We start from the raw sequence: 17,351 nt of genomic DNA, 5'->3' as shown, positions 1-17,351 counted from the left end.
ACAAGACAACATATTTCCTGGCACTTGGTGTGCTGGTGAATGTTTTTTTCTTCTCTACCTGATAGTAAAGACTACTAGACTCACCTTGCTTCCAGTTGGCAGGGTCAACCATCCACCTTCACAGCTATGCCTCAGGGTTCTTTCAACTCTCCAGGCTTAGGTCACACCTCCATCACCCTCTTCACTCTGCAGGATGTTGAAGGGAAAATGACCATGGAGGGATTTTGGATCCTCTTTTGGAGAGAGGATTAGCAGGCATGTTTTTGGTTGTGAGAGGGATGGTAGCATCATATTAGGTGGAAGCCTGGGTTGGTTACCGTTTGGTTTCTTTGGAAGTTAAGCATGGTGAAAAGAGGAGTCTATAAGGATGCCAAGTTGACAAGGGGTGGATGGCAGTGAATTCATGTTGTGTGAGTGTGGCTGAGTTGGAACTCTGTATGTGGCTTGAGTCACAAGAGACAATTTGTACAGGATTTAGAATGAAGCAACAGCTACATTCTTCTTATGCTCAGAGGATCAGTGCAGGGGCAGCAGGAGCTTCTGTGGCTTGTGCACATGGTCTCTGATCTGTGGGCTCACCTGGTTGGTACAGGGCAGCCATCAGGCCTATAGCTCCTCTGAAACCCACGAATCTGTGGTTATTTCTCCCATCTGCATATGTGACAAACAACTTTTCTATGTTTTCAGCCAAGCTGTTGACCAAATAATAATGAAATTTTTGAACAGACCGGTGTCAGTGCTAATAGGTACCAGGCACAGCTCTAAGCCCTTCATGAATATTTACTCATTTAATCCTCAACAAGCCTGTAAGGTAGGGGATGTTATATCCTGTCAGACTAAGGAACTGAGGCACAAAGAGGTTAAGTGATCACTTGAGGCTACCCAGGCTATCCATAGAGGAATTGGAATCTGAACCCAAGCAGTTTGGCCTTGGAGTCCATGAGCTGAAATGTAACAGATACTGTTGTCAGCTTGTCAAGAATGACTTCAGAGAGAGACTGTTGAGGGTTCCTCTGTCCTGGATGTGGAGAGAATTTGTCCTCAACTTGGAATCTTGCATATTTATTATAGCCCTATAGTAAATGAATCCACTGACCAACTCATTTGGAATTGAATTTCCAAGCAGCTGCAAATAATAAATATTTTGTCTGTTCTCTTTGTAGTAATAGCAAGAGAAAAGAACTAAGGACCAAAACTTATGGCAGTTTTAAATATTTTTTAGTAAATGCTTATATGTGATTTATGGGAAAATCACTTCCAGGAAAACAACTTTGTTTCATAAAGAATGACCATCTTGCAACACCTTTAATAAATCAATGTTAAGTGTAAGTTAAGTGTGTTTTCATAGCAACCAAATTGTGAGCGCATTTAGCAGCTGAGTGACGGCAGCATTGTTATGATTGTGCAACTGCGTGGTGGCGGGGCTGGCGAGCGATGTCAGCGCACCCTTGGCAGTGCAGCGTGGGGCCCAGTGGCTGAGCTGCTGTCTCCTCCGCCAGCGTCTGATTATAACTCGCTTCTCACACGCCAGGCATGAGGCTGTACTTGCTACGTCTGTTCTTTTGTGAAATCTTTTTTAAAAAAATTGTCAAATGTGATACAAATACAGAAGACCACATAAAATAAACACACAATCTGATTATTGTAAAGTGACCACCCTTGTGTCTACCAGCCAGGTTGCAAAAGAGAGCAGTCAGCCACCCAGACGCCTCTCCCGTCCCCTGCCTGCCACAGGTGACCGTGGTCTTGCTGCTACTGGTGGTGCTGTCTCTGTTCCTCTTTCTGTTTTTCTTACCCACGTGTGTGTCCTTTAACACTTGGCTTGGGGTGTTGGGTTTGCTTGCTTTGGGATTTGCTTTCGCTTTTGCCTTTGCCTTTTTTCACCAGCTTTTTATTTTGATAAATTTCAAATCTATAGAAAATTTGAAAGAATAGTATGATGAACACTAATATGACACTTTACCTGGATCAACCAATTATTAACAGTTTGCCAAATTTGCTGTCTCTCTCTAAATGTATATGTGTGTATAATTATAATACATATATGTATACTGTATTCTATCCTTTATATGTGTGTATAGATGTGTATGCGCATGTGTATATATATATCCATATCTATCTTCTGTTTCCTTGCTGAGCCATTGAACTATTACAGAGTAAATTGCAGGCGTCATAGCCTTAAATCCTCCAGCACGTATCTCCTAAGAACAAGGACATTCTCCTGTATAGACAAAACAGATTACCACACTCAAGAAATTCAGCATTGACAAAGTACTGTTATCAAATATATAGTTAATATTCAAATTTCCCCCATTGTCCAGTAGTATCCTTTAGAGCTTTTATTATTTTCATCCAGGATCTAATCAGGGATAATCTATTGCATTTAGGTATCACATCTCCTTTGATCTAGAGTTATTAGTTTCCTTTGATCTAGAACAGTTCCTCAGCCCTTTTTTTTTTCTTTAATAATATTGGCATTTTTGAAGAGTTTGGATGCCTGTTTTTAAAAATAAATGTCTGCATTGAAGTATATAATATGCATACATAAAAATGCATGAATTATAAGTGTACCATTGGAAAAATTATCACAAAATGAACGCATCCACACGAGTATCCGAATGAAATAGAACATTCTGGAGCCCCCTTGTACTCCTCCAAACACTACCCACTTCCTCCTTCTAAAGGTAACTATTGTCCTGATTCTGGCACCATAAATTACTTTTGCCTGTGTTTGAATTTCATACAAATGGAATCTTCAGTGTGTGGTTTTTTGTGGCTGGTCCTGTCACTTGATGTTACATTTGTGAGATTCATTCCTGTTGCTCATGGTTATAGTTTGTTCAGTTCCACCACCGTACTGTCTTCTCTTTATCACAATGTGTCTATCCATCCTCTTCACCGACGTGCAGGATGTGTCCAGCCTTTGGCTTTTACAGGGTCCCTAAGAGTATTTATGTACTCTATCCTGGTGCATGCTTGCATGCGTATCTGTGGGGCAAATAAATGTCTAGAAGTGGACATGGACTCCCCTGCCCCTCTGACCCCTGTCATCCCTCCTCAGACCTCTTTCTGACCCAGCTCCCTGACTGTCTCTACACATTGCAGCTCCCCAGGGTTCCCCTCTGGCTGTTCTCTCCGCAATGATATCGTGGATATCCCCTCTCTCACCTGGGGCTCCCTTCTGACCTGATCATGTAGCCGCCTCCTTGACACCTTCATTTGAGCATGTCACAGGCATTGAGGACTCAGGAACCAAGCTCCTGATTTTGCCCCCAAAACTTTTACCTCCCCTGGTCTTATTCATCTCAGTAAATGTGTCATCATCCACCCACACACCAAAGGCAGAACCCGGGAGGCGTCCTCATCCTCTTTTCTCACAAACATTGGCTCTGCCTAGGCCTTAGATTGTGAATCTGATTTCAGGCCACTCCACCTTCTGCCTGGATCACAGCAACAGCCCAGAATGAGCCTGTACCACTCTTGACACCTCCGAAGCCACTCATCACCTACAGCTGCAGGAGTTTAACTGGATGGGATCCGGGAACATAAATCAGGCAAAAAATTGGCAAAATTCGAATAAAGTTCATAGTCCAGTTAATAATACTATATTGATGTTAATTTCCCGTTCTTAACACAGTACAATAAGACATTCACATTAAAAGAAGTAGGGTAAGGGGAATAAGGGAACTCCTTGTACTATACACGTAACTTTTCTGTATGTCTAAAATTAGTTCAAACTAAAAAGTTAAAAAAAAATAAAATGCAAAAAAAGAAAGTTGTATTTGTGCTCGCTCACTTAAAACTGCAGAGGCCTTGTGCAGCCTCGCTTATAAATCAGACTCCCAGGGCCCTGCCCTGTCTCCAGCCTCACCTGATGCCACACTTTCTCCCCTCACTCTGCTTCGGGGACAGTGGCCTTCTTTCAGCCAGGTGAGTGTGCAGCCTTCCTTTCCACACTGAGCCCTCCATCCAGCACACCTTCCCGGGCCTGCCTCACGATGCGCTCCCTCACCCTGACCGTGACATCTGTACCTCAGTAGCACTCCTTCAGAGAGTGCTCCTGGGACTCCCCAGCCAGACTGTTTCTGGGCTCCATCACAGGAAGCTTTTGTTTTCCTCATGACTCTTAATTACTGCCCTTGTTTACTGATTCTCCCTACTGCTAGCTCAGCAGGGACGATGGTGTATATCACACTCACGGATTTATCACTGGCGTCTAGCCTGCCACGTAGTGGGTACTCAGAACCTATGAGTAACTTCTTGTTCCTTATCATGTGAAGAAAGTTGATCTGGATAATTCAGTCTCCAGGGACATTTAACCTACTTTTAGTACTTTGTTCTGCCCCTATTGATTTTCATGCTATTTGCAATGGACCACTGCTGTGGAGTTGCGGTTCAGTTCTTCATATATTTGAATGTCCATTGTGCTGGGCCTTTAGTGAGGTACTGTAGGTACTAAGATTAGCGAGACATAATCAATGTAACGTATTATTAGGATTTATAATAGGCCTAATCTCATTCTTAACAGATTTTAGGAGCTTATCGTTTATTGAAAGAATGAGTAAGATAAAAGTTATTAAGAAATTTTCTCCTTTTTAAATTGATGCAGAAACACATGTATACCCACATACACACGTATACACACATACACATATAAACATACACATTATACATGCATTCATATAATAGATACACACATTAACAGAACTGTGGAATATTTAGTCTTTATCTTCAGGCTGGTTCTCTCGTGGCAGGGAAACGTATGGAAAGAGAAATATGGGACTCACGGCTGCCTTTAAAACGTGAAGGCTCTGGCACCACCCGCCTTTGCTGAGCACCCACCACTGCATCCAAAGGCAGCTGATGAATGGCTGGGTGTCTGGGAAATTTGTTAGGGGTGTTTTTTTATGGTTTCAATGGTTAAAGTTATATTGTGCATGAATTTAATTTTATTTCAGGTTGGGAAAGAGGATATTACAAATTAAGTATGTAATAAAAATGTAATCAATGTAATAAAAAGGAGCCATTGGCTCTGATAGGGTGGAGAATGAGTAGTTTGCTGTCTAGTTTCCAGAAGGTTTTATTACAGATCCTCAAGGGACTTTAACATATTTCAAAAGACCTGATAGAAATGTTATGTGAACCCCAGATGAGGCAGAATCTGACATTGGAACCTGCCACTTCAGCATGGAGGTGCCCCCACATAATGCCTTGCAGAAACTTTGGCTGGACATTGGTGATGTGGAATTTCTGGGATATGATGAGGGCACCAAATACCGTCACCTACATTTGTGTCAGGAAGGTACAGTATGCAAATAAGTCAGCGGCACGAGGTGATTTCCTGGAGCACTGGGGGAGTGTGGGGGCAGTGAGCCGGAGTTGGGTCTCTGATGCTTACCTAACTCTCAGTGTCCTGCGGTGACGGAGCTCTATGTGATTGCATCCTGCTCGTGTAGCCTTGATGCTGTGGACATTCAGATGATGGGTTGGCAGGAGGATAAGGACACCCCAAAGGCAGTAAGGCCTTGTGGGGGAATGGAGGACAGGTAGAAATGGAGGTTGGCTGAAGTGACTTCAGTTGGATTCTACCCGCTTCACGAAATTGCCTGGGGCTGCAGCTGCAGCACAAGGGACAGTAGAGTAATACCTTTCCTGAAACACCTGTTCCCGGCGTTGGCTCAGTTTTTGCCAGATCCTATTAGCATTGTGGCCATGTGCCTAGTTAAACATTCAAGCTCCATGCAGTCAGAGAGAGCCCCATGAAATGGTCATTTGTTCAGTGGTGTGTTTTAAAACATGTGTTGCTTTTAATGGGTGTGAAAGATCAGAGAGCTTGGGTGTTTGTTTTACAAACTGTTTTTAGGACTCACATAGTAAAATTTAAAGGTACAAAAAGTGGAAAATGTGATATATTTTATACATATTCACATGTAAAACATTTTTTAGGAGTAAAATATGTCAAGCAAGGTCAAGCTGTATACATATAAACTCTAAATTAGATTTTCGAATCAATATTTCATCCGATTTTAAGGTGGTTTGAAATTATTCAGATGTTTCCAAGCTTTCCTGTTTCCTTATTCTTAAAAGTTGCCCTCCAATTTGTTTGATAGAATCTCTGTTTCTATTCCATTCTCTTATGGGCTGTTCTTGTTATTAATCTACAGGGTAATTTCTCCCTTGTATTTGCTAGTAAGTGTCATCTATATCATAAATAAGAATTATACTTATTGGCTTCACATTTAGTTTTCCTTTTTATCCCACCCTTTTTTCTTTTAATAGTTTTTACCACCTCACCTCTATTTAATAAAGATAAGAACGCTTTCTGTTTCCAGCTCATCCCTTTCATCAATAAGGAAGAATGTAGGTCTTCACTGTGTAGTACATAGCTGCCAGCAACATGTAGCTATTTAAAATTTAAACTGCAGTTAAAAAACATAGAACATTCGGTTCCTCATTCATACTAGCCATGTTTCGAGTGATCAGTAGCCACACGTGGCCGGAGGCTACTGGACTGGACAGCCGTAGGACGTGTCCATCAGCACAGACAGTTCTGTAGACAGCATGGGTCTAGATTCTTTCTCCAATCCAGTAACCCCCACTGTGTGTTATCTTATCCTTGCAATAGCTTTCAGGGCTCCTCCTCTACTTCCACCTCCCCACTCCTTTAAACCCAGCTCTGTGTGGCTGAAATACCCGCTCTTTGTATCAGCCGTACTTTGGGGCCCTTGATCTGATGGGGCAGATCTCTGCCCCTAACCTATGGCCATGAGTGGTCTGGTCTTGGTTTATGGCAAGTGGCAGGCCTGCTGGCCTCAACACACAGCAGTTGTGGGGATTTTCTGCACTAGGGTTAATGGAGCTGTCACCTCTCAGCCTCGTTCACTTACAGTCTGAAGAACTCTGTATTCCTTTTATTTTATTTGTCCATTTTGATTTTTTTCCATTTCACATGCTATTGTGGTGCCTTATCTGGCACTGCCATCTTCTCCAAGCTTGATTTCTTTAACTCTTTATTTCAGCAACTTTTCTTTCATCCTTGCTCCTCTCGATTTTTTTTTTTTTAGTGATATGCACGAGTTCCATTTCTTTCTTAAATTTATATGTATGATATATTCTTTAAATCAGTGGAATTTTTGTGTTAAGTATACATTTACCCTGTTTGTTTATCATATTTGTTATTTTTCACAGAACACAGAGTTTATCGTTGGTGTTCATTTAATACTTTCAGTTTTTCTTTTTAAAATTGTGGTATATTTATCCAGTGGGAAATTTCGTAATATTAAAAATGGATGAACATGATCACACCTGCCAAAATGGGTGAATCTCAAACATAATACTCAACCAAAAAAGCAACTTTCAGAAGAGCACTCGTAAAATGATATCATTCATGTAAATTAAAATAAACATATTAATGCTGCATGTTTAGCATTGCATATGTATGTAGTGAAATTCTAAAGGACAAAGGGACCTTACACAGTACAGGTGACATTTTATTTTCTAGACTGGTGGAACCACAAGTCTTTATATATTTTTCCTTATATGCTTCTATGTCTAAAATATTTTGTAATAAATTCAAAAATTGTGCTTATTTTAAATATCATTAACACATTAACTGCCATGTGAGTTATATTTAACTCACGCTGATTTTGAGCCCAGGGCCTCATTAAGCATATGTAACTCACACGTCTCTTCCCCTTGGGAGCTGCTTGAACTATTTTTCAAGTTGCATATAACTCACGCACAGAAAGCAATAAAAAATAACAAATTTTTCATTAAATTAGAAAGGATCGTTTTGTTTTCGAAGTTTTTATTCTATTTTTGTAATAAAACACCATGGCCCCAAGGAAAAAATTTTTTTTTCTAGCGTGGCAGTCAATGTGTTAAATAAGAAAAAAAATGAATGTTTTCCATAGTCCTATCATCCTGTTATGTTTTGGTGTTTTTTAGAGTAGTCAAGTGTTGTTCAAATAACGCTTTTTTTCTCTCCCATGATGTTAGCTGATCTTTATGTCTCTTTTCTAAGAACTCACTGCCTTGTTTTGGGCCAGCACCTCTCCTAGTCTGGAACTTTCCTTCCTGGGCTCTCTTCCCACTTCCATCTCTTCTTCCACAACAGCGGTTCTTCCAGGGTCTTCCAGGGCTGTAGTAGAGTTCAGCTTTCCACTCCAAGCGGAGGGAGATTCGGAAAACTCATCCAGCCCCTTTGTGAATGAGGCCGTCGATTGCAGCCTCCAGTCAGTCTTGTGCACGAGCCGCATCTCTGCCTGTCGCCGTGCCCAGGGAGCCATCCTTCGTGCTCTCCTCTCGGACATGGGCTTTTGCTACCCACTGCTGTGGTTTCGCTTTCAGTTTTGATTATGTGGGAGTCCACAGCATAGTCGTGGTTTTCTTGAGGCATAAATGATAGCCCCACACCGTGCAGTGGGAGAGCAAAACACCCAGCCCGTGACCTACCTGAGTGGCAGAGTGGCCCTGCTCCTGGCTTCTTGTGGGATATGCAGCAACACTTTGGGGGTTGTTAAAAACATACCACACAAACCCAACTTTGAATCTTCCGAAAGGGTTGAAAAAAGAAAGACCTCTGCTAGTGCTGACATGAAATTGGAGGTGTTGGAGATATGTAGGAAGAAAACGGACGTTTTGGATTTCCCCGTTAGATGGCTTGAGCAAGTCTGCCCTGTGCTCTATAAACAAGAAAACACAGTCTGGGAACCATCAGCCGCCACCCCAGCCAGTGTACAAAATACTCATCAAAAGAGAGAAAACCTTAATGCAAGTTTAAAACTGGGTGATCTGAAAAGTGTGGGAATTCGCAGCAAGCATGCGCCTGTGCTGCAAACATACTTGGGAGAGAGCCAGAAGCCTGGATAAACATTTCCACGAGGTAACAGGCGGTGAAGACGGTGGTGGTGTGGCTACTTCCACGAGAGGTTAGTCAAGCATTTTCGGCCTTGCCTCTTTTTCTTTACGTGATTTGAAGTTTACAGGAGAGGTGGCAGCATGATCTAGGCAGCCTTTTTTCTCAGCTGAAGATGATCATAGGAGATGTCGGTGCAGGTTAAACTGACTGTGGGTCAGAAGAAAATGCTTTTGCAAGTAATTATATTCACGGATGAAAAGGCTGCATCAGCATCCAAGGCAATGAGGCCAGCAGTGCCTTCCGAGTTTTTGTGGCCAAGCGTTAGGCATGCGAGGAGGGCAGGCTCGGCACGCTGAGCAGGGCGCACCTGCCACAGGAGGAGCATGTTGGCCCCAAATGAGACAAGCTTGGGTGTTGGCACAACCTCCATGGGCTAGACTGCAATAGTGAGAGCTGCACAGTTGATGGTTCTTGGAGCTATCCTGTGAAGGTCAGATTTTCTTTTGTTTTGTTTTGTTTAATCTCTCCCAGACTTCTGAACTCTTGCCATGTTGAATTTTTAGTTCTTCAAGGTTATTCAGCTTTAGTTCTTATTTGTCTATTTCCCATCCTGGATCTACCACATTATCTATTTGTGAGCCTTTATTTTTAATGTTTTTCTTTTACCTGCTGCCACCGACTTCTTTGCCTTGAATCCTTAGGGAAAGTGTGTTTCTTCCCCGCTTTATTTTATTTCTTCCCTAAATTTCAGAACTGTTGCATCTTATTGCAGTTTACATTGTTTTATTTCTTTTCTTTTTTGAAAAACAGCTTTATCGAGGTGTATTTCACATGCTATGCAATGCACCTCTCTAAAGTGTGTAATTCAGTGGTTTTTAGTGTATTCACAGAGTTGTGCAGTCATCACCACAGTCTAACTTTATGACATTTTCATCACCTCACAAAGTAACCCTGTACCCGTCAACAGTTACACCCTTATCTGCTTTCTGTCTCCCCACATTTCCCTATTCTGGACGTTTCATATAAATGGAATCGTGCAGGATGTGGTCTTTTGCAACTGGCTTCTTTTGTTGAGCATCATACAGCTTTATTTCTATTTTTAATGTATTCCCATTTTTGGCTTTTCCAATTATTTAACTGCCACGTAGTCTCAGATTTTAAATTTGGTTTTCATAGAAATGAAAATCTATTTGGAAATCTATTTTTCATTGTGTTCTGTACTTAAATCTGCACCTCTTAAAAACCTTCAAATTAAGGGTTACTTCTTAGTTCTCTAGGGAAAAGGGGCAGGTCTGTGATCTCTCCTGTGGCTGCTGCAGCTATAACCCATCCTGCTCTCTCGCTCCTGTCCTAGGCATTCGGTGCCTGCACTTGGTGAATAGCAACCAGTCAGTTGCTAGTCTGTCTCAGTTCCTGGATCTTTCCCCAGCTCTCTTGTTTCATAGCCTCTTCTGATTATTTACACTCTATTACATTACAGTATTCCAAATAGCTAATGTAGACCTTCACTTCCCTTTTGTTGTCTACAACTCATTGTGAGAATGCCTTTTGTCGCTTCTGAACATCCCATCAGCACATAGACTTGAATTCGTGTAATTCTCTCTTCTCGTAGATCTGTGTCATCACGTACATATCGTTCTCACAGTCACTGCTGCTCTCAAGACTGTCTCACGAAAAGCGTTGTCTTTCCCTTTTGCATTTCCCTTTTTACATGTATTAACTGATTTAGTCCCCACAACAACCCTATGAAGTGGTGTTATCATTATGTTATAGTATTTCCATTTTATTTTTTTTTATTTTTTATTTTTTGGAGACGAAGTCTGGCTCTGTTGCCCGGGCTAGAGTGCCGTGGTATCAGCCTAGCTCACAGCAACCTCCAACTCCTGGGCTCAAGAGATCCTCTTGCCTCAGCCTCCCGAGTAGCTGGGACTACAGGCATGCACCACCATGCTCGGCTAATTTTTTCTGTATATTTTTAGTTGTCCGGCTAATTTCTTTCTATTTTTAGTAGAGATGGGGTCTCACTCTTGCTCAGGCTGGTCTCAAACTCCTGACCTCAAGCGATCCTCCCACCTCGGCCTCCCAGAGTGCTGGGATTACAGGCGTGAGCCACCGCACCTGGCCTAGTATTTCCATTTTATAGATGAGAGCGCTTAGGACGAGCCTTCAAGTAAAAGTCACCTAGAGAACTTTTTCTACCTATTCATTTGTTTCAACCCTTAGCCCAGCTTCTAACCCTCAGTAAGTACTCAATAGCCATTTACTTTGTTGGGTAAGTGAACGAGTGAATGAATGAATGAGATAGTACCTGGTAGGCTGTATATGCGTATACCAAATGTGATCTTTCAGAGAACTCGTTTCTGTTGACTTTGTGAAGGCTCATGATATTAAACCATCATTCAAGAGTTTTTTAGAGGTGGTAGAGGTGGGTCTCTGAAGTTTGTTACCGCTGGACTCTCCCAGTGTTAGCATTCAGCAGCACAGCGTTTAGCCGTGGAGCATTTGTTGACACCAAATATAGAAGTTAAGAAGACAGTACTGGGAACGTGGTCGCTATGTGGGTGTCAAGTCATTCCCATTTGGCTGTGCTGGCAGCTGCTTACCCGTTACTGGCAGAGAGAGAGAAGCCGGATGTAGAAAGTGCCTGTTTAGGAGCAGGGCATAGAGAGAGAGAAAGAGAGAGAGTGAGTGTGTGTGTGTGTATGTATGTCTCTAAAATTTTATTCTGTTAAGCTGTTTTAATCAAGATCAAGTTAGGCCAGGCATGGTGGCTCACACCTGTAATCCTAGCACCTAGCACTTTGGGAGGCTGAGGTGGGAGGATTGCTTGAGGTCAGGAGTCTGAGACCACCTTGAGCAAGAGCGAGACCCTGTCTCTACCAAAAAATAGAAAAAAATAGCTAGGTATGGTGGTGTGCATCTATAGTCCCAGCTACTCGGGAAGAGGAGGATCACTTGAGCCCCGGACTTTGAGGTTGCAGTGAGCTACGATGACGCCACTGTACTCTAGCCCGGGCGACAGAGTGATACCCTATCTCTAAAAAACAAAAACAAGTTAAACAGAAACAGGCATGGTGCCCACCTTTTCTTTCTTTCACCTTCTTGCAGAAATCTGTCTTGTATTTTACTGTTTGAGACTTCATTTTTTAAGAAGAGGTTAAGTTTCACCAGCAGCCATTTGTGATAGGAACTTATGATTTATCATCAAATATTGGGACAACCAGAGCAAGTCAGTCCTTGTGATTGTTTTACACAGGAGTGAGCAGGACTTAGAGCCATCCAGAATATTTTAATGTTAACAGGTGAAAAAAAATTTTTTAACTAAAACTTTTATTCATCTTAAGCAAAAGCAACAGATAATTATAAAATGTTAATATCATATCTATAACTTTGTAGGCTCTGGTTAAGTGTTTTAATCTTTATTGTCCTTATTGACTGATTACATTTTAGTTTAAGTAATTCTCATGCTAGTTGGTCATTTTAGACATAGTTATGAGTAAAAATACAACACAAAGTGAAAAGACATTTTTAGAATGTTTACGAAGTGCAGCCCAAGCCTATCGCCTTTCGTGTTTATTGTCTGAAGAAATGATATAAGCTTCTAGGGGTTGTTATGTCATGCTGTTACCTCCAGAATCATGTCTGAAAACACTTTCCCTCCTGGTTATTCTTCTCTTTCTGTTGAGTTCACAGTCAGGTCCCTGATTCTTATTGATCAAGGATATCTCCGTCCAAAGCAAGAGTCCCAAAGAAAAAGACCGAAAAGACAAATGAGGCCAGAATCATCTTTCTTTTCCAAAATGAACCTTGTCACTCACTCATATTACACTCAGTTCCCCAGAACTGATCACCACTGTGTGCAAGGCACAGTTTTTGCTCTCAAAGAATTGGTGATATGTTATACTTAAGAATACTTAAGAATGTTAACCATGGTAACCTCAACACACAGGCAGCCATAAACAAATTCCTCCATCAGACAAGAGCACATTAGGAAATGCCTGCCCCTCTCTGTAGCCTTTGTAAAACAAAGACGAGAAAAGGCATCAATGTCGGTGAGGTTTAAAATCAATTACCAGGAAAGAAAATAAGAAATCTTATTAGTCTCCTGTTTACACTGTACTTAAATCATTGCGCTGCCTTATTTTGACCTTCTGCCCCAAAATGAACTTGGACCCCAGGGTCCATGTGTGTGGTTATTCATTAAATCCTTCCTCCTACAAACTCTCCTGACTTCAGACTTTGACAGGGCTTGAGCTTAGAAGCCCGACCTGGTAAGTCTCTCAGGGGATTTCCTGTCGGGCAGAGGGCTTTGCTGCACTTTCTCATGCTGATGTCCCTCTGGTTTGGGCAATAGGTTTCACTTTAAAGTTAGCTTTCCATATTGAAGCATAAATAAAAAGATACTTTGTTTATTAGCTCATTGTGCTTGCTACCGACACATGTAGGTATGTTTGACCTTTGTAGCATTAGGGATATTGTGTTAGCACTACAAGTTGTTCACTCAGCTTCGCGAAGAAAAATTCAAGTTAAAAACAAACTGGGAACAATTGTTGATTTAACAGTTCTGCAAATGCTTTTGCACATAGAAGGAGCATGAAAAAGATTCCCGGTGATAATATTAGCTAACATTACTATGTGCATTCTGTGTGCCAGGCACTGTTGTACAGGCTGTGAACGTGTTCATGATTTAAGCCTCATGCCAGCCCTCTGGGATGAGGAAACCAAGATGCAGAGAGATGAGGCAGCTTACTCAGGTCACATGTTGGAGGTGGTGGAGCCGAGATCTGACTCCAAGGGCTGCTCTCGGAAGCCAGGCCCTCGCCCATCACACTCGACTGCCTGTGACAGAAGCACTGCCATTGCCACCAGATTTGGGGGGAGTAGGCTCCCCATTTCCACCATTATTTCCTGACCTAGTGTCCCTCAACTCGCCACCCACTGTGGATGGCATTTGTTCTTTCTCCCCCAATCTGCCAGGATGAAGGCTCCTAGAGGTAGCCCAGGCGGTGCCCTGCACAGGTGGGCTACTGCTCACCTCTAGCTGAATCTCCTGCGCATTCTCTATTCCAGTAGCACTGAGCTCAGCACTATCCCTCAGCCATGTCTGCCAAAGGCTCTTTTTAGGAGGGCCTTTCTCCGACCGTTCCAGTGATGCCCACTGCCCAGTGCTGGCCACCCACCCTTGGCCCTGTGTGCTGTCACTGGGCTGACCTCACTTCATCTCCTTGGCTTGGAGGGCACTTCGTCCAGGGGACCTTCTGTCTTGCTCCGTTGGTGCTACTGTAACAGACTGACCAGACTGGGTAGTTTCTAAAAGACAGATTTATCTTCTCCTAGTTCTGAAGGCTGGGAAGTCCAAGATCAAGGCACCGACAGGTTCTGTTGTCCGGTGAGGGCTGCAGAAGGAAGAAGGCAGTGTCCTCACATGGCAGAAGAGCGGGAGAGCAAGCCGGAGACCTTTGTGCAGGCACCTGATCCCACCCACAAGGGAGGCTCCCTCCCGGCCTCATCACCTCTTAAAGGCCCCACCGCTTAATGCTGTCACGTCAGCAACACCTGAATTGTGGAGGGGACGCTTTCACACATAGCACTTTCCTTCCTGCATCTTTAGGAGTTACCCGCTTCCATGCATCCTGGAGCAGCCTGTCCTTTGACTTGGCATGCCTGACATAGGCACAACTGCGTGTTGTCTAGGCACCTCTGCAGGTGACAGGCTTCACACTAGGCTGGATCGTGGCTGACACGTTCCCTCTGCCTCCCTGGGCTTGTGACTGCAGGGGCTATAGCTGCTACTTCGCGCTCGCTACTGAGGACTGTGCTGGTCAACGTCTGAGGCTTATGGCTCTTCAGTTCTCTGTGCTCAGCCTTCTCTCTGCTTCAGTTGTCACATGCCTCCAGGAAGGGCCGACTTTACTTTCTCTTGCAGTACTGGAGCCACAGGGGGAGCAGATAAACAGTCACCCTGACAAAGGACAGACACTTCCTGGGTTTGAGGGGCAGCCTGGCTCATGCTCTCAGGGCAGCCCTTGTTTGGGGGGGTGGGCAGCAGTCTCTCTCAGGGGTACCCGGGCTGCCAGCATCTCACGGGGATTGTTTCCCTGTGGTCAGGGCCGGCCACAGACATGGTAGAGAAGCTTTTCCTTCAGTAGCTCTTCACCCTTCTAAGAAAGAAAATGTCCGTCCTCTGCCTCTGGTCCCTAGGGTGGCCCTCTGCAGCTGCAAAGGCACTCTAAGGTCCCTGTTACCACCCTGCTGCCTGGGGACTCACAAGCCACAGTCAGGAGTCATGGGGAGGAGACCCTTAGAACAGCCCCTGGGACAGGCCTTCTTGTGCACTTTGATGAGGCTGGGAATAAGCCCTGCCAGATTGGAGACCCCAGACGGGTCAGAAGTAGCACTGTTCTCTGTTCAGTCCACATAGGTTGCATTTTTTGACTCCCCCAAAGTGAAATGACAGAATCAGTCTAGTGTCACCTGTGACAGTCTAAGAAATTAATATAAAGGTACTTTCGCTCTTACATCATATTCCAGTTCACATTTCCATTTCAAGTTTATATGTGTAATTAGTTAAAACTCAGATTGATCCTGTACCTAAATTGGGATGTGGGTTTTTGTTGGAGGAAAAAGAAATGCAGAGCAATTCAGGACCTAAGTCAGAGTGAGCGTTTAAAGATATCCTTTGGGGTCAATTGGTATCTAAAAATATCTAAGTCTTTTGATTTGTGACTGTGACTTGGCTATACTCTGGGATGTCCTTAGGTGTCTCCAGGACTCTTGCTAAATTCTTATAACAGTTGATTTAAAAAGATATGCCATATAGTATTTTTATGAGGAGAGAGGGAAATGAAAGATTAAAGGTCATTTGACTAATGTTAAAGCACTTAAATGTGTACCGAGTATAGGAAACTGCACTAGAATCTGGTGTAGACCTAACATCACCTCTTGATTGGATCTTTCCATGCTGCACCTTCCCATAGCTTTCATCGTGACCTCTGCTGGAGTATAAACTCAAAGATAGGGACCCTGTTTTGTTCATGATTTTATTCTCCCAGTGTGTAGCATATACCAGGCCTGAAATAAACGTTCGTTGAATAAATTACATTGTCATTCCCTTGATACGTTTGCTGTCCAGTTAAATTCCAATAAGGACTAACAATGGCTTTCTTTAAATAAAGTTTGCTTCTTTTTCAAAAATTCCTTGAGTTCTTCCTGGAAAAGCTGCTCCTCAGTATTTTCCCAGCAGATAGTTCTGAATACCCAGAGCAAGGACCCACCTGCCTGTAACAGCTGCTAAACAGTGTAGCACGTATCAGTGTGTCCTTTCAGCCTTTAGTGAGAATCATAAAGATACAGGTTAATTGTCCATTTGACCAACTTTTTTTCTAAATAGAGATTTTATGAAAGAATAAGATGCACGTGGACCTCAGCTTAACAAAAGCTGAGTGTTCCTGGGATGAATGTCCAGATCCAGTAGAAAATGGACACTCTGTAAATCCGCAACAAGGGAGGTTTTAATTACCTCTGTTGATCCACGATGTGGTCTTACTTTTCGTGGTAGTTTTGTAGTCTCTGACACAGGTAAGATGATCAGGATACAAGGTCACCCTTACATCTAGACTGACGGTTATAAATGTCAGGGACTGGTGTTTACAGTCAAAATAAGCCCAAGCAGTATGTAGAGCTCAGCGTCAGTCTGCTCTGCTGCCTTCACAGAGAGGTCACATGGCCCTTCCACGGAGGAACTTTTTAATGCTTATTCTAAGCCTGAAGGTAAATGTGCAGCCATTATTCAAAGAAAACATAATGTGAGTAAACAGTGTGTCTTGGAGGCAAATGGTCTCTCTGAGGCTACAACTGTCTGAGAAGATCATGGAAGTCAGTCATAAAATATGAGATATTCACACTCTCACTCTACTCTCAACTTTCCAGAACGTGTCCTCCTTAGAGGGCAAGTTCGAGCTGTGTGTCAACAAACGGTGGTTTCACTCTGTGCTGATTGTAATTTTTATCCATCGTAGGTTTGAAGACATACCTGATATCGGGTCAGAGAGCCAAGGAGTCTCGCTGCAGCTGTGCAGAGGCCTTGCTTTCTGGCTTTGAGGTCATTGACGGCTCACAGGTGTCCTCAGGCCCTAGGGGACAGGGGACAGCATCGTCAGGGAGTGTCAGTGACCTGGCGCAGACTGTCAGAACCTTTGATAACCTTAAGGTTAGTTTTTTTTTTCCTACTTCTAAAACTTTATTAATTCTGCAGTAGAACATGTGCAATAATAACCAGCCTCCAGGTCTGAGGCAAATGACTCAGAATGGCCTTCGATTTGGTTTTCACAATTTTTAAATTTACTGTAAAGTTAGAAGCATTTTACATTTTTAACATCCTTGCTTTTTGACATTTGTACACCTCCGTTTCCTTGCTGCATTGCATAAAGATGCTTCGCACCTGAGTTATTCATTATTTTGTCTTTCTGTGACCTGCAGCGCCTTTTGGGAT

The 17,351-nt window shown here is 43.0% G+C and overlaps 1 protein-coding gene across 2 annotated transcripts in view; it reads left to right on the top strand.

Moving 5' to 3' along the window:
• Positions 1–17,351, top strand: part of ADCY9 (adenylate cyclase 9) — a 111,523-nt gene that overhangs the window by 60,125 nt on the left and 34,047 nt on the right. For both annotated transcript variants that reach the window (XM_012647818.1, XM_012647817.1), the window contains exon 3: positions 16,879–17,069. In XM_012647818.1, coding sequence (XP_012503272.1) covers positions 16,879–17,069 — 191 coding nt within the window. The remainder of the gene's footprint in view (positions 1–16,878; positions 17,070–17,351) is intronic.

Source organism: Propithecus coquereli, unplaced genomic scaffold, assembly GCF_000956105.1.
Source record: "Propithecus coquereli isolate 6110/MARCELLA unplaced genomic scaffold, Pcoq_1.0 Scaffold27, whole genome shotgun sequence".
NCBI classification, from domain to species: Eukaryota; Metazoa; Chordata; class Mammalia; order Primates; family Indriidae; genus Propithecus; species Propithecus coquereli.
The sequence above is the reverse complement of the archived record's forward strand: the minus strand, read 5'-3'. Positions and strand labels throughout refer to the sequence as shown.